The 26,756-nt window shown below is 38.3% G+C and overlaps 1 protein-coding gene across 2 annotated transcripts in view; it reads right to left on the bottom strand.

The window, feature by feature from the left end:
• SGCZ (sarcoglycan zeta) overlaps positions 1–25,144 on the bottom strand; it is a 1,087,941-nt gene extending 1,062,797 nt beyond the window's left edge. For both annotated transcript variants that reach the window (XM_082715514.1, XM_082715520.1), the window contains exon 1: positions 24,217–25,144. In XM_082715514.1, coding sequence (XP_082571640.1) covers positions 24,217–24,255 — 39 coding nt within the window. In that variant the 5' untranslated portion in view covers positions 24,256–25,144. The remainder of the gene's footprint in view (positions 1–24,216) is intronic.
• Between the last annotated feature and the right edge of the window lie 1,612 nt (positions 25,145–26,756).

The raw sequence follows: 26,756 nt of genomic DNA, 5'->3' as shown, positions 1-26,756 counted from the left end.
AGGAGAAGATATAGTCTACCTTTCCGTAGGGATGAAGTTTCTCTGGAAAAAATAAATCTAAGCATTTGCAGCTATGAATGGTTAGTAACAATATGGAATTATACATTTGCTGTTACCGTTCAGCTGTGACCTTTAAGAATACAGGTAGTTTATCATTTGCATAAGTTCCCACACTTTTGTTTTAAAAATGTATCCCTGTTTAATTCCATTGACTAAAAGAAGTTTTTCGTATTCATATTAGCCTTTCATGACTTTTACTCTAGCATTAAAAAAAACCCCAGTCATTTAAAAAGAAAGTCTTATTTTTATATAAAATAAAATAAAATTCAGGCACCAAAAGTGACATTAAGAATCACCCATTATGTAGGAGAAGAATAAATGAAACAAGATGGGATTGGGAGGGAGACAAACCATAAGTGACTCTTAATCTCACAAAACAAACTGAGGGTTGCTGGGGGGAGGGAGGTTGGGAGAAGGGGGTGGGGTTATGGACATTGGGGAGGGTATGTGCTTTGGTGATTGCTGTGAAGTGTGTAAACCTGGAGATTCACAGACCTGTACCCCTGGGGATAAAAATATATGTTTATAAAAAATAAAAAAAATTTTTAAAAATCACCAATTATTATATGAATGATCTGTAATTTACTTATTTAATTTTACTTATTTTTCTTCTTTGAACATATAAAATATTATCAATGTTAAATAAATGAAAATGTGATTGTTTTATTTTTATCATAGAAGAATAAGCAAAATAATAGTCTAAACAGAACACACTTTACAAAGAGGTTTGTTATTTGAAACATTTACTTTACTTCACAGGAAAATCTCAAATCCTGACCCTGCCTCTTTTATTTCATGTTTTGAAAGTTAACATTCATTGAGGGTTATTTGATTGTTTTCATTTTGACTCACCCAACTTTGATGTGTCTGGGAGTATAATTGCTTACATAACACACAGTACACTTGCTAATCAAAATTAGTTTTGAAATCCAAAACCTCCACACAGTTTCTAATTGTTTCTTGGGTTTTGTCAGAATATTTTGTCATGCCAGACATGTGCCTCTCCTGTACAATCTCGTGCCAGTTCTGTGAACAGTGGGGAGTTCACATTACAATGTATCTTCCTAAAAGAGGCATATTCCTTTTAGGGATCATATTTTTAAAAAAACACAGGCACAAATTTTGAACACTTTGACTTAACTTCCCCTTTCCAAGATAATTGTCTATCCAGGCTGCTGAAGGAGCAATGTTAAGGATATAATCTGCCAACTGGTCCTTCGAGATGTTACGGAGAGCAAATGAAAACAGCAAACTCAATAAGAAATGAAGAGCAGGTGTTCTTTCAATTAGAAAGAAACAGAGAAGTTTCGGATAATGAGGCTGTGATGAAAACTAGTGGAGGATACAACATATAAAACACAATGTTAAGGTTGATATTCTTCCCACACGCTCATCTGCATGCTTCCTTAATTAAATGAGCATGTTAGTTTGCATCTTTTAACATTTAATCTTGAAACAACTCCCTCTTTTCATCTTTAAATAATGACAATGTAGATTGCTGAATATGTAAAACACTGTAAGAAATTAGTTTATAAGTCTCTTAGTTAACTGAAGTAGATTGTAGCATCTTGTGGCATTAAACCAGATACATCAGAATTACAATTAAGATAATCCTTGCTCTTCAAGATATTAATATGTGAATACTTTGCGTTTGCATAAAGCTCTCTATTTCATGAGAGTAGTTCTATGTAGACTGCCTAGAAGAGACTTTTCCAGAAATTCATTGTATTTGATATCCACAAGAAGAAACTTAAACTTTCAGGAAAATTCTGTTATCTGAATATAACACAAGCAGTCAAAACCTTGAACTCATTATTTTTATAGGCACTGTTGGCTTGCTTCGGGGAAGTCCAGATTTCAGATTTTTGTCTAGAGCACTTGTACACCTACACCTATCTAGCAAAGCCTATAGGTGTTTACCATTGCATTTAGCCACTTAATGGTTACTTGGGACGTCTTGGGCCAACTGGATGTGAGACTTTCATCAAAGCTGCATGGGTCTTTTTTAGCACAGCAGGAGAAGTAAATGTAAGCTTTCTTGGTCCAAATTACAAAGTTTCATCACCAAGACAAGCTGAAACCAAACCATTTGCTGAAGCAGTCTGACTCCACCAAACTCTCCTGAGATCTGGTGAGCTCCGTAATAATAATAAACCACTCTCAGTGATCATTAGAAGAACCATATGCACGTTTTATCGATAGAAAATGGATTAGACCCATTAAAAAAATGTATAAACTAAGATAGTGATAAGGCCGTGCAAACTTTAAGCCAAAGATAGAAATCTCAATTTGGGGGTGCCTGGGTGGCTCTGTCCGTTAATTGTCAAACTCTTGATCTCAGCTCAGGCCTTGATCTCAGGTTCATATGTACAAGCTTCTCATTGGGCTCCACACTGGGCATGGAGTCTACTAAAAAAAAAAGGAAGGAAGGAAGGAAGAAAGAAAGAATGCATGGGCTCCCTGCTCAGTGGGGAGCCTGCTTCTCCCTCTCCCCTTGCTGCTCTGCCTGCTTATGCACTCTCGCTCTCTCTGTCAAATAAATAAATAAAATCTTAAAAAAAAAAAAAAAGATTTCAATGTTCTCATGTAGCTCAGGAAAAAAAAGAGCTAATGCAGCACAGCAGTGTCCAGAACATCTCGTGTATGGCCGCATCTACTCTGATATCCATTATTACTAGCATCTGCCCAGAGCCAGTAATTTCCCCATCATTCCCAGAGGATAAGGTTGAAAGCAAAGGCATTTTCCATTTCAAGAAAAAGGAAATTTCTATATACTATTTTATTCCAAAAATTTTCTAAAGTAGGACCCTGTACGAGTTCTGTAAAAATAGACAGATTTTCCTGAAAACTTCCAAAAGGGGTGCAGGAATATCACTATTAAAGAAAATATAGAAAACTTCTTGTTACTTTATAGATTCCTGAAATTGACAAGTATTTCAAAGACATAAAAGAATAAAATACAGTTTTAATAGTTGCAGCTGCAGTTGAAAGTGTGACCAACAGATAAAAACTAGGATTGGGAGGGAATACAATTCACCTTTGCTTGAACTATATCCTTTTATGCCAAGAAGTTGTGGAAAGATTTTTGGCCAGGAGGGAAGATCGAAGAGTAAGAATCCTACCATCACACTGAAGACAATCGTTTAGAAGGTCCGGTAGAGCCCCTCTTTCTTTCTTTTTTTGTTGTTTTGGTTTGTGTATTTATTTTTTAATAATAAAATATTTCCTTTCACTGCCTCAGGCATTATGTCCTGCTTATCTGCTTATGCTCCTCTCCAAAACTGGATGGATCAAAAAAAGTGACTTTTATAACAGCTAATGTTAACCCCACAAAGTAGGGCGAAGAATTAATTGAACTCCCTGAACTAACCTCTCGGCGATGTCAGCGGTAGCTTCAAGTTGAGTCCCATCCCCAGTAGGCGGGGCTCTCGGTGACAACAAATGACACCAACCCTGGCACATGGGGCTGTAATCAAACTCCTTGTCCCCCGCTGCCCTGAACCCCACACTAAAAAATCTGCGGAAGAACATCACCAGCAATGCTTTCTCTTTTTTCCCCGATCTGCAGGTGTTCGTTTCCCACTTACGGTTTTTAAATATCTGCATACACAAATAAACTAGCCTGTCTACTTATACAAATTAAAGGATGAAATTCTCCTATAAAAAGTCTTCAAGCAAAACGAAGTAATACCGATGAGGTTTACAAAACAAGAGCTCTGCATGCTGAAATGTTCCCTGTATCAGAACAAATAGAAATGTCATTTTAATTTTACTTTGGTAAACATACAGCCAATAATATTCTATGTAAAATATAGACCATTTATGATGTAATAGGAATATATTTTAATAAAATTTCACTTTTCCTTTCTGTTAGATTTGCTTTCCCCAATGGGCTGAGAGATAATTTATTTATACTGGATAACTTTCCTTAAGTTTTCGATGAAAGCCTTTATATTTTAAAAATATCTCAAGGAAACAACATTGCTGAAGGCATGCGTACAAATAAGGAGAATAGTTCTTTAATGCAGGCCTGTGTGAGTTTGAACAACCTATGTGATCTATTATAAATAAATAAAATACCCAGACTCTGAGACTAGTTGAGCAAAAAAGTAGTTAAACTTGGTGAGATGTGAAATTAGGTTTTAATGCATGCAAAACACATCCCAATGCATATTTTTAGGTGTAGGCTGATTGACTTTTCTCAGTGTTTAAAATTAAAAGCTGCCTTTAGGCAGTTAAGAACCTTTGGAGAGCTTTTGATATTATTAAACTCAAGCACTTACATTTAGTTCTACCATAGAACCATGCAAAAACCAACACTTAAGTCTCATCTGAGGATAGATTTTTATGTGATCATTTGTCATTACTGTCCCACACATCTAGCTCATCAGTTTCTCTCCCCAGGGTGACCCCGCCACCCTACAGCGGGGACTGCACTCCTGTCTTTTACATCCCAATCGTGGTTCACTCATTCTCACCAGCTGTCAGGAACATGATATTAACAATTATAATGAAATAACAACTGGTAAATAAATATCTCAGGTTCAAGCATTGGTGACTGTATCCACGTCACTAAATCATCATGTACATATGGGATAGGTACAGTGATTAATCTGATTTTACTATTTGAGGAAATCAGCATTTGGTAAAGTTAAAGAGCGTGGCCAAGTTCACACAGCTCACGAGTGGAGCTGGAAGTGAATCCATGTCTATGTGGTTCCAAAGCCGAGCAGAGAGAGAGCATGTGCTAAAAACTGGCTTCTCGGAGACAGTTAGATTACATCAGTTTCTCCTTCAGTGAGTAGGTGGCAACTCACGTTACTCCAAGTTTTCCATGATTGGAAAAGTAAGACCTTTTATACACAAACTCTGTTTAATAACTATGTATCGAGTACTAACATACAAGATACTTAACTAAGTGAGTGGCTATCTTAAACTATTTGTTATTATTTAAATTCATTTCTTTTCAGAGTTTAATATTCTACGGATTTAACTCTCAGAGATTACATGCATGGGTTACTGTTACACTACCACTTTCCTTAACCATCTCTTGTGTTTTTCCAGAACAGATGTATTTTGATGTATTTCACACAGACATGTAAGTGTGCAATTTGGGCAAAACACAAATTAACCATCTTGACTGGGCCTGTGCTGAGTTAAAATACATTGCTGAGCCAGTGTTAATCCCCAAACGCCAGTGATCAGGTGCAAGGCCTAACTGTGGGTTCTACTTTCATATGCCATCATTTATTTCCTATTACTCACAGGTCAAGATGAACACCAAATTCAATAGGCTGGTCATTTGAGAAAGACATGTTTTGCTTTTCATGACAGCCAGACAGTGCTGGGAATTTTATCCCAACTGGCAGTTTGATAACTTTGTATATCCCAATAATTTTATGACACAATAGTGTGAATGTCTCAGGAGCCTGAGTAGATGACATATTTACCTGAGTGCTATTATCCAACTCATCTAAATTCATACTGAATGAAACAGGTGCTTTAACTACAGTGAAATCTGTCCTGAGCTTAGAGATTATTTCTAATCACATACTCACTTGTGTCTCATAATGAGTTGGGAGGGGGGCAAGTAAGATCAGCACTAGAAAACAACGTTTAGTCAAAGGTTAATTAATGTAACAAATATTCATTAAGTGCCTACAAGGTACTATGTACCTCTCTAGATGTCCAGGATAAAACATTTTTTTAAACATACAAATAATTTGATGATAGTTGTAAAAAGAACTATAGAAACAGTTAAAATCAGAGACAAGTCAGGTCCTAGGCATCCAGTTCCTGAGCTGTTTAGTCTCACCAAGAAATGTGAGATTTTATTTATTTATTTTTTAAAAGATCTTATCTATTTTAGAGAGATATAGAGAGAGCATGAGCAGGGGAAGAGACAGAGGGAGAGAGAGAGAGAGAATCCTAAGCAGACTCTGTGCTGAGAGCAAACCCTAGTGTGGGGCTAGATCCCAGGACTCTGAGATCATCACCTCCAAAATCAAAAGTCAGATGTTTAACTGATTTGAGCCACCTAGGCGCCTCTAGGAGTATAAGCTTTGCATAAATTATAGTACCTCAAAATCATTTTGTTTGTCCCAAGGAGAACTCATATGAAAAATCCCAAAATTCCTCTGGATTTAAAAAGAGAAGGGCAGTATTAAAATAGATTACTGTCTGAGAGAAATCAAACTAAGACGTGTCTGAGGAGAGTGAAGAGGAAAAAGCAGCAACATTTACTTTCAGGGGAATATCATAGGATTCTGGGAAGAATGGAAGTCATTCTCTCCCATCTGTTCAACTTCATCCTTTTCCACAGCAGGAGTCCACAGTGGTGCACAGCATTCGGTAGACCGAAAGCCTACTTTCCAATCTTTTAAAACTGTAGCAACGCTAAAAATAGGTCTACTTTACCATCAGTGAATCCAAAAATTCCAACAGGGCGACACTGCCCCCTAGAATGACTATTTGAATTTTTTTTTTTTTAAAGATTTTATTTATTTATTTGACAGACAGGGATCACAAGCAGGCAGAGACACACAGGCAGAGAGGAGGAAGCAGGCCCCCTGCCGAGCAGAGAGCCCAATGCGGGGCTCGATCCCAGGACCCTGAGATCATGACCTGAACCGAAGGCAGAGGATTAACCCACTGAGCCACCCAGGCGCCCCTGAATATTTGAAATTTTTAAAGACATTTTTCATTGTAGTAATCTAAAAGCTTAGCAATGTGTGGGATAATTGTGCACCACTCCGCCCGGAACCCAAGTTCACTTTATACTTTTCTTTTTTTATTATGTTATGTTAGTCACCATACAGTATGTCATTAGTTTTTGATACAGTGTTCCACGATTCATTGTTTATGTATTTTTTTCAAGTTAATAAAATTTTGCACAATTAGTAAGTTGTCTAGGAATAAAATATCCATGCAAATGGAAAGAAATGCTGTCTTCTATTTTGTTCAGAATTTACTAAGAGATGCTCACCACTTCAGAAAATATTATGTGACCACCAGGAAAACCACTTACGGAGTTTGAATGACATGCCCAACATATCCCTGTCCATTTCAGCTGTGGCTTGTGCAGTCACTCTATCCTAGCATTTACATTCTGAAATAAATAGAAACTCATCATGAAATGTTTTCCTCTTATTTTCTTCTATTTCTCCTTTGTATTATAATTAGGTCATGATATTTTCAAAATTTTGTGCAAGTAGGTTGTATTATCAAAGCACTTGTGAGAGAATTCTAAAGGGGCTCTGTAAAACTTATTTGCAAGGAAGTTATATTAATGAGATAATCTTTGAGGAGGCTTTATATGACTTGATATACAAAATGGATAATGGATCCAACCGGGTTGAAATCAGGTTACTGCCTCCATATATCAGGGCAAAGGCATCTAATTGTCCCACTTGGGTCAGATGTCTCAACACACCGCAGTTAGTTATGCTCAAGTAGACAGACTTGAGAAGCGGAAACAGAAACCCATCTTTAACGGCAGTGCCACCATCCCAAGAGATGCAGGACAGACAGCTTATTAGAGTTTTTCCTATAACAATATAGGTCTGATCCAGGGATAATCATAGGTGATATTAATCAGGTCACTTCACCCCTTTCCAGCACCCCCTTTTACCCTCCCCGTTCCTTGCTGCACATTGTAGTTAGGGTGTCCCTTCCTGTTCTCTCCTTACGTGGGACCTCAATGTAGGTTGCCCTACACAGGCCACTCATCCATACTACAGTTTCTTGGTACTTATTGCATGTCAGGCATCAATCTAGTTCTTGGAAATATAGCGATCAAGCAAGGTGACTGCCTTCACGGAGCTTATACTTTACAGGGAGGAAAAACAAATTTTAAAAAATCGTTTTTACAGCTTATTTTGAAATGTGAAAGTGCCGCTACAAGAAAATGAAACATGATGATACGGTGGGGAATAACTGGGAAGAACTGCTTCCTTTTCTGCAGGAACTATCTCCTGGCCTATGAACAAATGCCCTCTGGGACCTACTTAGCTAACAGATCTGATAAAGAAGCTTGTGCTGAAAGGTTAATGTTCACAAGTGATGTAAGGTATTAGCTTTCACCAGTAGTTGTCTATTGGAGAATTAGAAGGCTTTTTTTGCTAGATTTTATTTTAGCAACTTCATTTTATGTTTGAGGAATAGATTTCTGCAAGTACACTTTTTCTTTGTTTATATATATAATTAGATATATATACACACCACAAATATTATATATTTATAAACACACATATGTGTATGTATATATAAATATATATATAAAATAGATAATATGTGTGATATATATAGACATATCCAAAGTTGCTTCATTAGTCAAAGTCCTAAAGTCATGTTGCTCTTTACAGATTCCAAAACTCCGATTTATCAAGCATATATAAAAACTATGTGTATGTATATGTGTGTATTACTAACAGAAAAAGAAATCTGTGGGGGCTCCTGGGTGGCTCAGCCTGTTAAGCATCTGTCTATGGCTTAGGTCATGATCCTGGGGTCCTGGGATCTAGCCCCTTGTCAATCTCAGCAGGGAGCCTGCTTCTCCCTCTCCCTCTGACTGCTGTTCCCCTTGCTGGTATGTGTGCGTGCTCTCTCTCTGTCAAACAAATAAATAAAATCTTAAAAAAAAAAAAAAGAAAGAAAGAAAAAGAAATCTGGTATTAAATTCTATCACAGAGCGGCAGTGGTATTCAACAAAAATTTAAGACAACTAAGGAAAAAATATAAAATTGTTAATTACCAACATTCAGTTTTCGCTGCAGATAAGAAGGATTTCATGAGACTATAGTCTGAGAATCAGTCTCTGAATCCAAAGGCATGATTTAAATGATAAAAATTTTAGACAATTTGGGAAACATATTTTTCCCCAGGATGTAGGGAGATTAGAGAATCTTAAATCATACCAATAGGTAGTTTTCTATCTCACCAAAACTCAGAGCATACTTTACAATGCCTAAAAATCTTTCAGTGTGCTGCTAATTTGAAACTGATCTGAACTAGGATTACCACCACTATAACTTGGAACCAGACACCAAAGGCATAGAAACTAGAAAAAAAAAAAAAAATTCTCCTTAGGCTAAGCATTACAGAAAAAAAGAAAACTCAAAATCAAAATCAGTAAATTTTAAGACTTCCCTGCATGCTGAGAAGTCTTCACTTAGATCTTAGCCACAAAAATATAGCTTCTGCAAGGTTTTGGTGTATATCATGATAAAATTGCCACAAATATCCAATGGGAAGACTTTACCTGCCCCATAGATGACATCCTGTGTTACCACCACAGGGTAGTGATAAACCTATAAAGAGCCCCCCTCCTCAAAACAAACAAAATGCCACAATCTCAGAGATACAGAGAAGACAGTGGTGGTTGCAAAAGGTGGGGAGGTTGCCAGAGGTAGAAGAAATGGATTAAGGGAGTCAAAAGTACCAACTTCCAGTGGTGATGCAACATGGGGGCTTAAGTGGGTAGGAGAAGAATCAATGAAACAAGATGGGATTGGGAGGGAGACAAACCATAAGTGACTCTTAATCTCACAAAACAAACTGAGGGTTGCTGGGGGGAGGGAGGTTGGGAGAAGGGGGTGGGGTTATGGACATTGGGGAGGGTATGTGCTTTGGTGAGTGCTGTGAAGTGTGTAAACCTGGCGATTCACAGACCTGTACCCCTGGGGATAAAAATACATGTTTATAAAAAAAGAAAAAAGAAAAAAAAAGTACCAACTTCCATTTATAAAATAAATGAGTCCTAGAAATGTACAGCATGGCAACTATAATTAATAATACTATAAGGCATACTGGAAAGTTACTAAGAGAGTAAATTTTAAAAATGTCTCATCATACACACAAAAACTTTCTGTAACTATGTATGTATGTATGTATGTATGATGACAGATGTTAACTAGATTTATTATAGTGAACAAATATCAAATCATTATGTTGTATACCTAATAATATGCCAATAATACCCCAATTTTTAAAAAACCCTAGAAATATGTGGTTGATCATTAGTCACAGAAACTGAGTAGTACTTCATCACCTAACTCATGTTTTTATTTATTGTTGGACCAGGTAGTCCAAAAAAAGGAGACAAGGAAGGAAGGAAGGAAGGAAGGAAAAAGAAAAGGAAAGAAAAGGAAAAAAATGGACTGAACAAGAGAACATATTCCCCCAATATAAAATTCTGGTTGGCCACCAAATATTGTCAAATATATATCAATAAGGATGTAATAAATATTGAAAATGTATCAGAGATATAGTAGATTAACATTAGAATGGAAAATAGAAAACAAAATCTACAATCCCTAGTTTTTATACTTGAATGTTTATCCACATGGCACAGAGTCAGTGCAGAATACATACATAGATAAAAATAAGATCTAAAAACATACAGCATGATCACCATGGGTGCAGTTATTAAGAGAAATTATCTTAAAAAAGATAATATGGTATTTCTTGGATAAACTCCATTATTACCCGAGTCAACTTTTCTCCTTCCACAAGGTATCAGGAAACTTATAAAATACCACTGGATACATGAGAAGCAAATCACAGACAGACATAAAATTAAAGAACACAACAGCTAAAAAGAAGGTCTTCAAAGTCACTAAAAATAAATACTACATCTATTAAATGATATGTGGACTGAGATTTGATCTCTCATTGATAGCAGCGGAAACAAGAAGAGAATGAAATAATATCTACAATATACTAGGACGAAATCCATATTTATCTAGAGTTGTAACCCATAAAAAATATTTTAAATATGAGGGTAAAAAAGATCTTTTCAGGCTATCAAGAAAATGAAGTCTGCCACTACCAAGAGTACTTCAGATAAAAGGAAAGTGATTTCTGAAATGAACTTATTAAATTAAATATAGTAAGTTAACAGTGGTAAATAAGAGACAAAAAAACATTATCCAAATGGATTTCTAAAATCTAGATATGTGCAAGAGATAAATATAAAACTTAAGTATACAAAGGGCTTGTAAACAAAAGGTTTCAGAAACACTAACCATAATAAAGTGGGGGTAACAGTACAGTGTAGGTACTAGTTAAAGCTAGTTATAAAAGTTATAGCTACATTAAAATCAGAAAGAAATAAATTTAAGGCAGAAATAAATATCAGAGATAAAGAGCTTATTACATAATAATAAAGGTCTCAACTCACCAGGAAAAAAATAACAATTTAAACTTAAATGCATCTGAAACATAGTCTCAGAAACGTAATGCAAAATTTGAGAGATCTGTTAGAACACCGCCATAATAGAAAAATTTAACATATCTTTTTCATGATTTACAGCTTAAACAAACAAAACAAAGATTATGGGATAAGACTTGATCTCTAACAAATGAAAAAAAAACCACAAAACCTTCTTTTCAAGGAAACTCAGAACATGAAAATTAGCTTTAAAATAGCACTTAACTTAATTTTTGCCAAGTCTCAAAAGATTGGTATGATACAGACCATTTTCTCTACCATATACAGCTAGCAAAGAATGTGCAGTGGAGTTAAATGTCCAAAGTGTGTAGCAACACAAAGGAAGAAACAACCATCTCTGCTTGGGACAAGGTCAACAAGAGGAAGTTCTTTCATCAAAGGAATATAGACATACTCTAGACAAGTACATATGAAATACTACAAAGGACTGCAAAAGAAACTGCCATGATCAAGTGAGGTACTTAGTAAAATTATGGTAGAACGTGTGTGTGTGTGTGTGTGTGTGTGTGCGCGCGTGTCTGTGTGTGTGTGTGTGTGTGTGTGTGTGTGTGTGTGTCTGTTGAAAGTTAAGTAAGGGAGGGGTGCCTGGGTGGCTCATTGGGTTAAAGCCTCTGCCTTAGGCTCAGGTCATGGTCCCAGGGTCCTGGGATCGAGCCCCACATCAGGCTCTCTGCTCAGTGGGAAGCCTGCTTCCTCCTCTCTCTCTGCCTGCCTCTCTGCCTACTTGTGATCTCTCTCTGTCAAATAAATAAATAAAATCTTTAAAAAAAAAAAAAAGAAAGAAAGAAAATTAAGTAAGAGAATGATCACACATGGCCTAAAAATGAGCAAGCTCTATATCATGTTTTATCATATTGAGGAATACAGATTATAAAATAAGTAAGAGGGAACCAACAAAGACTTTAAAGCATGTGAGAGACCAAATAGTACTTTATTCTAAAAGGGAAATTCTGAAAGTATAGAATGTGGATTTCTTATCAAATATGCTGGACAGAGGTAGACCAGTTAGATGGTGACACAAAGCTTGCTAGTTCCTCAAAAAGGAAGAATCACCCTTTGAAGAAGCATGAACATATATCATTTCCTAGACTCCCCCATTCTTGTAAATCACATTTTCTTAGGAGGACCTTCATTGGCCATTTTTATTAGCCATCTTAAGTTATATTTTAGTACCCCATTCCTACTTTGATCTATGCATTTCTACATTACTTTATTCTTTTTTTTAATTACTTTACTCCTATTAGCCCATATTATAAGATCCATACAGCAGCTAAAACACATCTATCATGATTAAGTAACTTTACTGAGAGACTAAGCATAACACGGATAAATTAATTATAAGCCCTTCTATCCAACGGCTTGAGATTTACAGGTCACTAACAAACCAAATTCATTAGATATCGTGTGCATTTCAGAATACACAGTGGCCTGCCTCTACCCAGATTCCTTTGGGTCCGTGCTCTACCTAGTTAGATGGCTTACTCCTTGGGCCACCCCATAGAGACAGAACTGTCAAATCCCCAGAGGCAGATAGTATTTCTGACTATAAAAAAAATCTGATCCAATTGTCAAAAACAGAAAAATCAGCTAAGGAAATTGTGAAACATCCTTCATGGTTCTGGGGCAGTGTCTGCCACAATTTCAGGCACGTATGATTATCATCTCCAAATAATCTGTGGTCTCCTTTCCCCACAACTTTAACATTTTAGTCACAGTTAATCTATGAATAGCATCAGGCCATCTTTTCTTTATTTTTGACGGTTAACCTTGGGCAGTTCTAGAAATCTCTAAATCCCTCTCTACCCAGCATCAGGCCCAGGCTTTGTGCCCCAGTTTCCAGTAATTTCCAACCAACTCTGAGATGACTTACTAATAATAGGAAAGAGAATAAATAAATCTCTTCACAGTGATTCCAACTCCACCCCCAGGTCCTGGGGCCTCAACTGCGAGATCACATTAGGATTCACTGCAGTAGAGCCAGAACCACTGCCAGAAATACAAATGTCCGTGTGGGATAAGACAGACATTCTTTGACAAAAATTCAGGACAGAGAGGAGACCTTGAGCTAGGGCTTTAACAAAAAGTATGGAGGGAAGGACTTGGGACTGTGTGATATGCTGGACTTGATAACCAATTAGTAAGGGGGATGGGTCAGTAGGATCAGTAGGAAAGGCTCCCAAGCCCTCCAACGGGCATGCCTCAGTGAATGGTGACACACTAAACAGAGAATAAGCTCTCTTAGGTTTAAGTGACTATGAACCATCTAGGTAAAGATTTCAGATAGACTGTCAAAAATTGGAGATGTAGCTTAAGTTGAGAGGTGCAAGGTGTATGTGTATTACCATGGACAGAAATCTTATTTTTTCTGTTTTATGCCGTATAATAACTGGACTACAAATGAATACGGATAACAAGGAGAAACATGAAATAAAATTTGGGAAAGTTAACAATATAAAACTTCATTAAAAAAGAAAGAATGAATCCAAGTAAATGCAAAAATATCATTCAAGCATACTAAAAATTTAATATTACATGCAATGCTATATGCTGTCAAATGATTAAATAGCTAATGCTATATTTGATTTCATAGACTTGCATTTGTTAAAATCATCTGCAAATATTCCCAGAGGGTAATTTTTTGGTCTTCTCTGCCTCAGTATGTGCAATTTAGTGAGATGCACTATCCAACTTATTTTAAGTTCCATGCTTAAAGTTGTAGAACTATACTTCAGAGTTTTCCAGCATGACTAAAATATGAAACAAACTAAAACATAGAAAAACATTCCTAATTGCAAATGTTAAGCACTTTAAAGTCAGTTATGTTTTTATTTACTTTGTATTAGAAGCTATTCATGTTTCAAAAATAAGTAAAATAAATATATACACAATAACATACTCATATTTACAAAATGAAAAGTTTGTATAGTAACTGGGCTCAGAAGCAAATGAAAGGTGTTCAACTGCACTTACCAGACGCCAAAAATATGTTGAAGCCAATCTTGCTATATATTTCATACCCACAATTATTAAATACTTAATTATTAAGTACATAATTATTAATTTCACACCCACAATTATTAAACACTCCCAGAAATGGTTAATAACAAGGGTCTTTATTATTCAGACACGACACCATCATGAACTGCTTACTGTTTGGACCATGACTCCAGCATGAACTTTAAGAAACTTGAGATGAAATAAACTATCAAAAGTTTAAAACGCCTCTGATGCCTCGAGGCACTGACTGATCAAAACATCGATTTTAAAAAGTGGGCCTGAAGAAAATTAAACAAGATGCTGTTAAGACGAGCTCGTGTATTTTATCTCTTCTTAGGTAATGTCTTCACACCAGACAAAAGTACTAGGTATCAGGAATGCAGAGATTTAGAAATGCAGGTGTGCATTCTCTCCAAATGCCAAATTTGAAAAACAAAAAAATAAGAGTAATAATTTAACACCAGTTACCTTAGAACATGTACACGTTCTGATAACATCAGTGCGAAATCACGGTCTTTCACTCCCAGAGTCGATGGGTTTCATTCTGCGGCAAGCAGGGTCAAACGTTACGCAGCTGTTGCGTACAATGGAAGTCTTACACACAGCATAACTGGACACACACAACCTAATCCCAATCTTCTAAACTCTGTATCTGCTGACAAATTAAAGTAAATGCATACTGAGGTATAAGCTACTCAGAAGAGAAGCTAAATATTGCAGCTTCACCACTGAAACATTATGAAAATACTTGAGTCTACGCAAAAGGTCTTAATAACCTTTAAGTATATATGTATTTATAACCACTAATTCCTTATGAAAGTATTTAAGAACAGTGAAGGAAAAAAGAGTATTACGGGGCCAGGAATTAGGTTAAGACTTAAGTATACTTGTTCGAGATGGGCCGCAAATCTGCCTCCAAGCTTTTCAGCAACTAAAGCAAAAGGGGAAATACAATCAGTTTTATCACGAAAAGGATGCCTAAGATTAAATACCAAGCAGGTGCTTAGTTGTATAGCTAATTCTGGTATGCAGACTAGATAGAATTTCCCTCTCTTGAGTCTCTGTTGAAAGGGAAATGGAAACCTAGAATATAATTCAGTAAGACTTTAGGTAAGCAATTTCTCTCCTTGAGTTAGTTAGCTTCTCCTTCTTGTCTGGATTTTAAAATCCCTCCAATACTCTGAGTAGATACAGACTTGTGGAATCACAATGATAACAGTATTTTCCCATTCATGACGTTGATTTATTATATCATGTTTCACAAAAATGCTCTTGCTCGTGGCAGCTGAATTGGTTATTTCTACCCAAAAAAAAAAAAAAAAAAAAAAAAAGAATCAAAGGCTCCTTTATCTCAGGTAGATAATATTTATTTTTCCAGCCCTTCTAGAGAAAGATGGAAGTTTAAAAACCAATATGAAAAGAAGTTAGATAGTAATAATGTGTGGGTTACTAACTGAGCCAAGTAAGCTCATGGCTCTCAGAGATTTAAGGTTTGCATTTTTAACCATTTAGGAGTAACCCAGAATGTTTGCCGCTTATAGACATTAATAATTCAGCTGAGACACTGACAAAGCAGGTATGAAAGTGTAAGGTACCAGCCGTGTAAGACAGCCTTATCCCCCATGCAGAAGCCAAACTCAAATCAGATTGGTTGGGTCCTTTTCTCCATGTCTCTTAAACACTCACTCTGGTGAATGAAAGAAACTATGTGTCTTTGAAGAAAATGGTCTCCAGAAGAATGACAAAATCTAGTTCTGATGATGAAAGAGAAGAGATCTAAGAAAATGATGGTTCTTTGGCAGAAAATATGTGTTATCAGATAAATCATCTCCTCTGGTCAGACCCTTAAATGTTGATTTGCCAAGGTTTGGTGAAACATTCCTCAAAAAAACGAATTATTATTTTTTTTTAAGATTTTATTTATTTATTTGACAGACAGATCACAACTAGGCAGAGGCAGGGAGAGAGAGAGAGAGGGAGAAGCAGGCTTCCTGCCGACAGAGAGCCCGATGCGGGGCTTGATCCCATGACCCGGAGATCATGACCTGAGCTGAAGGCAGAGGCTTAACCCACTGAGCCACCCAGGCGCCCCAAAAACGTATTATTTAATATTGACCTTCCTATGAATATAAAAGAAATGGCTTTCCAAAACTATACTGAGTTATCTGTATATTTTCATTTGTGATTCCTAGTATAAATATGATTTGGGAAAATGATGTGAAAAAAAGCATATCAAGATTTAAAGCCTATTTTACATTGTAATGACACTTAATTTCTGTTAAGTTGCCAAGACTGCCATTACGAACTTTAGGTTTATTATGGATTAAATCACCTGATATTTATTTCCACATTTCCGGGATACCATGAAATTTAAGGACTTAATAATTTTAGGGTCAATATAATCACACATTGATTTTTAAATTTTAGGGTTAATACTAAATGTACATCAAGCCGGAAAACCATAGCAACACTAGAGGTTGAATCCAATGTACAGTCCTCACGAAATGAACATTATTTGCAGTGACCTGAGAGTTAGAATAATGAGGAAGACTAGCAGACTTGGACAAGATATAGAGAGTTTATTTTAAAAGATTGGTACAAGGTTATGAAACCCCTATCCAGTGGTCTCAGTCTATGATTTATCTATCACTTTCTTACAGGTTTTATTCACAAACACCAGCTGTCAGTAATCTGGCCCAAAATAACTGATTAGGAATAAGCACAGGAGTAAAAATAAACATGGCCTGTGAACAATTGTTCTATAACAGGCGGAAATGCTATGACTCTAGGTACAATACTACCACTTTTATTTGAAACAAGAATATGAAAAAAATTCAATGAGAATATTTCGATGGTCAGAAGTTCTATAAACTTCCTGGAATTGTGGCCTATATAAAAGAACATAGGATTTAGAAATTCAGGGCACAGATTTAAGTTCTTCCATTATTTATTAATCATGAGCTCCTCGACATTTCACTTGATTTTTCTGTCTCCATTTTGGCATGTATAAAATAAGGATACGATAGTCAGCAGACAAAGTTACAATGACATTCAAACAAGGAAGTATTTGGGAAATAAAAAGAGCTATATTCACTTTATTTACCAATTTGAAAATGAATTTTCTTCCAAAAGGGCACAAAAATGGCATTCTGAAACAAATACTCAGAGATACAGAGTCTGAGACTGGCAAGACAGAGATCGTCACAGGTCCTGAGGTTTTTAACCCTGTGTTCCCCACTCTCACAATTCTGGGGTCAGCATCCCAGGGTCAACGGCAGGGGTCAAGACTTGCAGAAAGCCCCCAAACTCTCTTGAACCAGAGCTGACACCCTTTTTTAAAATTTATTTATTTATTTATTTATTTGACATACAGAGAGAGATAGAGAGAGAACTATCATAAGTAGGCAGAGAGGCAGGCAGAGAGAGGGAGAAGCAGACTCCCCACTGAGCCGAGAGCCCGATGCGGGACTCCATCCCAGGACCATGAGATTATGACCTGAGCTAAAGGCAGAGGCTTAACACAATGAGCCACCCAGATGCCCCAAGCTGACCCCCTTTTATTGGTATTAGATACTATGAACATGTTGTTCGAACAAATCTTTCCGCTGTGGCTAAAAATGACTAGAGCAAAAAGTACTAAGATTCAGTTTCCGTCTTGCAACACAACCTTCACCCGAGAAGCTTGAGGGGAAGAAGGATTGTGACACAAACTCCGGTTGATGGCCAAGCCAGGGTTTGAATAATGACTTCTAAGTCCTACTTCAACCAGCTGAGTGCCCTTTCCATGACACAAATCAACAACTTTAACAGCTCTGAGCTGGTAGATGTGAAGTGAGAGTTTTAAGTACTTTGTGGTGCCTCTGACTTCCCCCACTGGTAAACTCCATTTTGGTGCAGGGTGATTGCTTTAATTAATATCTGAGGCTGAAGCTTTAGCACTTATTTCACAGATGGACACTGATATGGCAATTAAAGCTTTTCTGGACGGATAATAAAATCCTTTATTTTTAAAGGTCTCCGATGTCAAGTTGGTGTAGAACACTCCGGATAACCTATTTAATACCAACTGAGCAGTATAAATGTTCCAAAATCTGATGAGGGCTTACAGCATTTTTCAGAGTGAATCTATAAAAATATTGTTTAGGAGTGGCAAGAAAACTCTCAAGGCATTTGGCACAATTTTTAATTGTCAGGATATGAGTCTGCGATTCTCTCAGAGGGATGGTAATCCTTTAATTCGCTCATTCTGGGGTTGGCCTAGAAGTCTCTAGCAAGTTTCATTAGGGATGTAAGATCACCGCATGTTTCTGGAAATTTGTGAAGAAAAAGAAGAGACTTGGGGCGCCTGGGTGGCTCAGTGGGTTAAGCCGCTGCCTTCGGCTCAGGTCATGATCTCAGGGTCCTGGGATCGAGTCCTGCATCAGGCTCTCTGCTCAGCAGGGAGCCTGCTTCGTCCTCTCTCTCTCTCTCTGCCTGCCTCTCTGCCTACTTGTGATCTGTCTCTGTCAAATAAATAAATAAAATCTTAAAAAAAAAAAAAGAGACTTGCAGTAAAATAAAAAGGTAGATGGTAGTATATTGAAATCTTCATTTCTATAAAATGAGATAGCTCACTTTTAGTCATATAGAGATTTAGAAGCTGAGAATTTTAGCACAAATTCTCAAAGCAAAATTCTCAATGACTTATAAACTTCTATTTTGACACATTAACACTTATTCATTTACCTATTTAAATGCATATCCTCAAACATTTCACAGACATTGGAGCAAAAATACATGATTATTTTCCTTACTAACTTAGAGTCGTAATCTCTGCCAAATTGTATATTAGCTGAAATTCCAATACAGGATAAGAAACACCTCACTAAGTATTATATAAAAGGAATGCCCCCCCCAAAAGACACATGCTGATTTACTGTCTTAGAGCATTAAGCTATCTTGTGTAGTATGATTTTGAGTCCATAAATCCTAAAGCATTCTTTTTTCCTGGACCTTCAAAATTTGATGTATTCTCAATTGGTAAAGTCTGAAGATCAGCAAAGCTGTAACAGCCAGTACGAGGAATTGGAAATATATGCTGGGCGATGACAGCAGGCCCCCGGAGATTTCAGAAATAGTCATGTACACCACTCCCCTCAAATTTTAAACAAAATTGTGGACTTTTCTTAATTCTCTTTCTACTCCCGTCAAAAATGTTCCCTCATCCCTCCTGACTGAATAAAAAAAGAACATTTCACTACGGTTACGTGAAGTTTATTTCAACTTCAAGAAATAAGTCCCCATTCTGAACACAAGTAAATCAAGATGAACTGTTTTGGAATCTTTATGACTGGTTTCTATCCTCAAACAAGAAATGGAACCAGCCCTGAATAGGAGAAATCGTAATAGCTTTAGATGTGAAAGAGGTCAAATAATTCAGTATTCACGAAGGTTTCCTAATTCTAAGCCAAGAAATGAATATATAAAGCAAGTTGCTAAAAATATGACATTTGTTAGAGAGTACTATTTTTCACTATGGAATGACTAACATTTAAAAAAAAAAAAAGGAAAAAAACACCTACTTATACTCATCACAAAGCCTCCTACACTGCAGCAACCCTGACTTTCCTGAACTGAGTGTCTTATTGATGAAGCAAAAAAACATTTTTAGGATTCTTCTAAGTGCCAACACTCTTATTTGATTGAAACTGTAGACTAATATACTATGAGACTTGGTTTAAGACAGCGTTTTCATAACAACCACTTGTTTAAACACCTCTGCATTTCTCTTTTTTGCTAGATTATCACTTCTCACCCATGCAATACTTTCTTAATGACCTAATTGTATTACTCAGGGAAGCATTTTCCTGGCCTATCTAGGGCAAGTTTCAAGTTCTTGGTAAATGAAATTTTATTTATATTAAAGAGATAAAATTAAGTAACAGTGACTGGACCACATTTAATTAACTCAAACTAGTACAATTATATTTATTGAAAACTTGCTTTATGCATCTCAAGATGAACTATACAGTTTATAATTTTTGCACATTATAAAATGATAACCAAAAAAATATTCTGGAAGCATACTGTTTGTATTCTGCAAGCAATGGAGAAATTCCATTTTAATGTTTAGCCAGTCATCCCATTAAAGGAACAATCCTGACAAATAAATAAATTAAAGCTGGGATCAAATAACAACTGCAAAAATTATACTGTATTCCTTATGTGTTTTATGTTTTTGATCTCAAAGCAAATTACAGTTATCTATAAATATATGCTTAGCATCTGAAAACACAATTTCTTGAAACTCCTATTTCAAAAGCTAAGTAAAAAATCACCAGTGTCTTATGTATTACTTAAACATAGTCATTTATTCCATCTAATGTTTCTTATAAATACTACAAAAAACGAATTTACAAGTGTCAGCTCCAAAAACTACTAGTGCACACGATATGTTGTTTAAAAGAGGGCAACTATAGAGCTAACAGAAAAGTGAAAGCTACTATCTTAAATACCAATTACGAAAATTCCTAACTCAGAGATATTCCAGGATATCAAATATCCAGAGATATTTGATTTCTCAAATATCAATATTCATTAACACCTACATTTCCAAAGCAGTAACCTGTATTGGGTTGTCTGATGTTGCTTCTTCTTTAAAACAAACACCAGGGCAAAATCCAGAGTAAAGTTTATAAGCTTATTGGAGAAACAGCTAGAGATCAAAGGGAAAAGAACAGACCAAAAAAAAGTCTTTGGATGAGAACTCTGTAGCTTTTCAACACTGATCAGTTCCATCAGGAGCTTGTGTGCAGAACAGAAGATGAAACAGTCTACCTTCATTAGCAAGTTTTATACATAGAACTATATTTTAGTTTTCTACCAGTAAATCTTTTAATGTTCATATTATGTTTAGTTTTATGATAATGATAGCAATGGCATAACACCTAATTACTGGAGTTTATCTTTGGTTTGAAAACTTGCAAGAGAACACTGTTTACTGAACAGCATATAAAAAGATTAACGTCCACAGAGCATAGCAAAAAATATATATTCTTTGCTAAAAATCTCATAAGTAGAAAATAGTTTATTACCAAAAAAAAAGACTTAAAAATTAGCAAAATCTTCCTTTCCTAAAACTTGAGGGAAGCAGTTTCACCTAATAATGGCACTAATGATCTAAAACTAAGTTTAATGTTATTCTCATAATATTATGCACATTATTTATCAAATCCCAGTGAACATTTTCTTTTCATGTATTTAAGATATCACAGAAAGTAAAGTTTTATATGGATGTACTTTAACATAAGCACCCTTGGACCACAGCAAGGAACATCAACATGCGAATAATGTGAAAAAGAAGAACCCCCAGCTTTTATCACCCCCTCTGTCCACTGACCACCACAGGGGTCTCCTTCAGTAAAATGCTACCAGAAAACAACTTCAACTGGAATGCTCTCGAAAACCCAAGCCAATGGATTCTGCTGGTAAGGAATCCAGACAAGTTATTTCACATGTAGTACACCCATCTCTAGAAAGTGTATATATTCCCAAATGTGTTTCAAAGCCTCCATGTTCCAGACGCGTAGTCAAACCTGACAACACAACTGGAGGGTCTCAAACATTTTCGAATAAGGCTTGACTACATTTCCTCTTTTGCCAGCAGTGGCTTGTCCCTGACATAATTGCTCATCAACCTCAACAGATCTTTGCTTTGAACATTCCTTCATTCCTTCTTTTTTCTCCCCCAGTCATTGCGAATATACCGCCTCCTACCCAAGCTCTTCCATTTTCTACCCTATGCTGCTTGGCTGCAAAGTGTATCACACTCTGGCTGTGAGAATTTCTGAGTTCATGAGTAGTAGTTTTGAGGTTAACTGGGATCTTCTACGAAACAAGACAGAAGCTTCCAGAGTAGGTGTACTCCTTTGCTGATTTAAACAATTTCGGGGTGCCAAGATTCGGGGAAGGGGGAGGGGCTAAGCCAGTAAAACACTAATGAGGTGTCAAGGAAAGTGATCACCCCAAACCATTTCTCCTAAGAAGAAGCTCTCCTCTGTGCCATACCCAATATCTAACAAAAAAATAAATCTGGATGACTCTGTCTCTGCATGAGATAACACACTACAAACATTCATTTGCTTCCTTTTGCATCTCAAATAAAGCCTCCTCCTCTCTCAGGAGACTGGGATGCTTGGGAAAAGCTGCAAGGAATCTTTTCAAACACAAAGGCAATGTATTCTGTCTTGGTATAGTACAGAAATAACAGAGCTTTCTTCTAGGTGAAGGTCTACTGACTGTGACCTTGGCCCTATCCCAGAAACTTGTTGTTCCCCAACTTTAACTGGAGCAGCAAATAATGCCTCCTCCCTGCTTTGCTTTTTTTTCAACAAAACCAGAGTTTTAAATGAAGTGGTATCTAAGTTCTGACAATGCCGCCCCACTCAGTCTTTACAGTCGGTGGCAGGGCAGATGCCACAAAGCACAGCCACAGTTGTGTCCCTCCTTCCTTTTCCTTCTATGCCTTTTGGAAGCACCAGATCTGGGGTCCACGTTCCAGGAGCCACATTCTGGCCTCCTGGCTTGGACGCGCTCCGCGGCCAGGGCAGACAGCTGGCTGCGGACAGCCTTTTGCCCTCTACAGGGGATTTCTCCAGCCCTTTCTTCTTACAGGGCAAATCCATTTTCCGCGACATTTCCAAGCAAACCTCTACTAGTCAAGTTTCCCCAGCGGGCAGCAGTGTCAAAAAGTCCTCACCTAAACGGAGTCCCTCGGAAATGAATCTCTAGTAAATTAAATTAAATAAAATAAAACAACCTCTGAACCAAAACAGTAGAGTGTAGAGCATGCGTGGGGGTAAAAAAGCGTGGAGAATAAAAAGAAAAAATTCTTCAAGCTTCGCCCCCTTTCCCGCTTTTTCATTTACAGTGAGCGGGACGTTTAAATTATTTTGTAGTTTGTTGATATTTTAAGGGTTTGGGTTTTTTTTTTTTTTTTTGTCTTTATTTGGTCTTTTTTTAAAAACGGCACTGCAGGCAGTAGTGCCCACAGGCAGAGGGGCAAACTGTCAGCCAGGATGCCCCCCGCCAGTCATCCCCGCGCCGCCCAGAGGGGGGTCCGGGAGGGAGGAGCAGGTGCGGAGAGGGTCCTCGGCTACACCGCGGGTCCGTGGGGGGCGCGGCTCGCCGCCCGGGCAGTGCTCGGCTCCACAGCGGGGGAGGGTCACCGGGAACCTCCGCAGGTGCCGCCCGGCCCCCCTCCCCGCTCCCCAGACCCGCTGGGCGCCGGGTGCCTGGGGCAGGCGCGGTCTTTGCGCTGGCGTAGCGGGGGCAGCCGGAGAACCTCTCCAGTCCGCGCCACGAGTTCGCGCCCGGGGCAGTGCAACTGTAGCTGAGCCCGCCGCAGGGGTCGTGGCAGAAAGGGTCTCAGTAAGTGCTGGAATGAAAACAAGCCGTGGCCACCGACGCCTGGGTACCCGGCATCTCCGAGCGGAAACAGGCTGTCCCCCCGCGGCGGGCGGGGGACGCGGAGGCAAAGTGGCGACGCAGCTCGGGCAACTTTACCGGGCAGCCAGGCGACAGCGGGCACAGACCTCTGCCGCCGCTTCCCCGGCGAGGCTGCCGAGCCCTGGGCGCCCGGTCTTGCCCCCGGAGCGCTGCTGCGACTCCCCCGGAGGAGGACCGGGCGACTGTTGCCGCGAGCGGGAGGCAGGCAGGGAGCCCAGCCCCAGAGGGCGAGCCGAGCCCCAGAGAGCCGCCCTCCCTGTCCTCGGCCCTCGGAGGGGCGCCTGAGCCCGGGTGCGCTGCACCCCAGATGCCCACTCGCCGTCCCAAGGGGCCACCAACTATTCTAGCGGTGCAAGGAAGAGGCAGCGGAAAAACGGGAGGAGAGCAAGAGAGCAGACGAGCGCGAGAAAGCCGGACCGACGCCCGCCCGGAGGGTCACGTACCTTTAGCTCCTCGATGTCCAGGTTTGTTGATCTGTCCATGGAGCGAAACTAAAGGAAGTGGAGAGAAACCGGGCAAGTTGAACCAAAAAACAATCTAGTCTTTTAGTTTCCAGCCTAAACTCAGCTTTATCCTCCTCCAAGCCCTGGCAGCTTCTCTCAGTCTCATTCTCCGTGATCACGCCGCCTCCACCGGTTAAAAATAATAAAAATAAATAAATAATAATTATAATTCAGTTTGTTTTACTTCCTGAAAGATTGGGTGACAGGTGATCTTTACCGCGGTGCCACACAGCCCAGTCGAATCAAGCCGGCGGTGGGGGGTGGAGGGGGGGAAGATCCACTCTATTTAAGATTATTTCTTCTTCTGCAATAAGCTTAGAAACCAGCGAATTGCTGCATCCCAAGAAAAAAAGCTGCTTCCCTGGACAGCATCCTGCGGCAAATTTCAAGCAAATGTGTTCAAACTGAAGAGAAGAGTATGTGATAAAAGCCTTCCTCCGCCAGGCTTACTCTGGTAGCTAATTTAGCACAGTGAGTCCCGAGCAGTGATCAATTTCCCTGGCAAGATAACCAAATCCCCGAAGTCGTGCATGGACTTAAAAACGTCTTGCAGCTAAGAGGTATTCTCTCAATGGAGAAAAGAAGATAATAAAGTCTGAAGGGAACGATCTCCTTTGAAGGTTATGCTAAAAAGAGTTGAGAGAATAGGACGGGGATCCTACAGAGGAGAGAAAAGAGGGAGAGAGAGAGAGAGAGAGAGAGAGCCAGAAAGGGAGAGGAAAATTCTCCTCCTGCTTTGCTGTTTTACTGGCCCTTCACCACCAGGTGACTGACTTCACTTCTCTCTTCCCACAGCCAGCGCTAAGGGGATTTCTCTCATCTGTCAAAAAGCAACATTTCCTCTCCAGACAAATACTGGGCTGCTGGGTCTTAAAGACAGCCCTCTGCCTGGAATCCAGTAGGTGACAAGCATTTTAATTCCTTTCACGTGTTGCCTCATCTCATGGCTGTAGAGCTGGGACGAGCACACACGGTGGCTCGTTTGCGTGTATTCACATGTATTCACTTCACCTCTCTGCTGCTTGCCGTGTCCGAGGGCTTGAGAAAGACTTTCAAAGAAAGTGACAAAGAGAAGTAAAATTTCTGCTGCCTATGCTTCTTACCATCAACAGTCCTTTACTGGAAAACTATTCTTTAAATAGATGCTGAGAGGTCAGTACACTTAACTTGTAAGGTATAGATCTGGCATCAAGCCTCTTTTTTTTTTTTTTTTCATTTAAATGTCCTTTATTGTAAAAGCTTGACCGTTGAAGGGATTTTATTATGGCACATAAACTAGTGAGATTTAAAAATGTGTTCAGATTCAGAAAAGGTGCTGAATAAAATAATTACCTTTGTTTTTAATTTTTTTATTATTATTTTTTTTTATTTAAGTGTGCATCATCTAGTCTCTTGGCCTCCTTCTCTAACTGCATCTTTGTCTCCCTCTCTGGCTCTGCTTCAGCCACATGGTCTCTCTCTACCTGCCATTTCTTCTGCAAGGGGCTCTTTAACCCCAGCTCTCATCTCTCAGTCAGGATAGCTCTCCCTCCCTCTTTACAAGTTAAACCCTCATGTGTCAAAATCAGGTTGCCTCTGGAGAGAAGATTTTCCTCAAATGAGTTGCTCAGATACTCCCCCCTTCCTCTGTTGTCTTTTCATAGTTGTCATGTCATTTTATCATTATTTAGTGTATGCATTTGTTATCTGTTTGACTCTTCCAGAAGACTATAAGCACTGGCGGGCAAGTTTTATCTTTCTTATTTTTTTTTTTAAGATTTTATTTATTTATTTGAGGGAGAATGATTCTCCCTCAAATAAATAAATAAAATCTTAAAATGAGAGAGAGCATGAGAGAGAAGGTCTGAGGGAGAAGCAGACTCCCCCAAGGAGCTGGGAGCCCGAGGCGGGACTCGATCCTGGAAGTCCAGGATCATGACCTGAGCTGAAGGCAGTTGCTCAACCAACTGAGCCACCCAGGTGCCCAAGTTTTATCTTTCTTATTCACCAATATGTCCTAAGGGTCTAGCACATAACTACACAAATATGCCTAGAACAGACAAATGTGGATTGGAAGAATCTTCTATAGTTATTATTCCAGTATCTAGAGACCTCCATGACTTCTTCCCCACTCAACGCGCAAATACCAATTATCCCCTCCTAGTCTGCAGCTAAACCTAGTGCTCTTGGCTTTATGATTAAGCATGAAGTTCTTTAGTTTAAACTTATTCTATTCTACAAGCTTATCAGTGCTATCTTTCTCTCAAACTCTGACTTGTGCCTACAGCTTTTAAGGTTAACATCAATTAGTGGAGCTGAACATAAACTTCTCAAAATTAATTTTCCATCTTCATTCTCCATGATATATGATGAAAAATAGTCCTCCACATGAAGAGTTAATGAATTTATATAAAACGTGTAACTCTTAAAAAGCCTCTTTTCTAGACATTATCAGTAATGCAACATGAATATACATAATTACATGTTTTTTTAAATTTCAG

The sequence above is a fragment of the Mustela nivalis genome (genome assembly GCF_964662115.1).
Source record: "Mustela nivalis genome assembly, chromosome: 20".
NCBI classification, from domain to species: Eukaryota; Metazoa; Chordata; class Mammalia; order Carnivora; family Mustelidae; genus Mustela; species Mustela nivalis.
The sequence above is the reverse complement of the archived record's forward strand: the minus strand, read 5'-3'. Positions and strand labels throughout refer to the sequence as shown.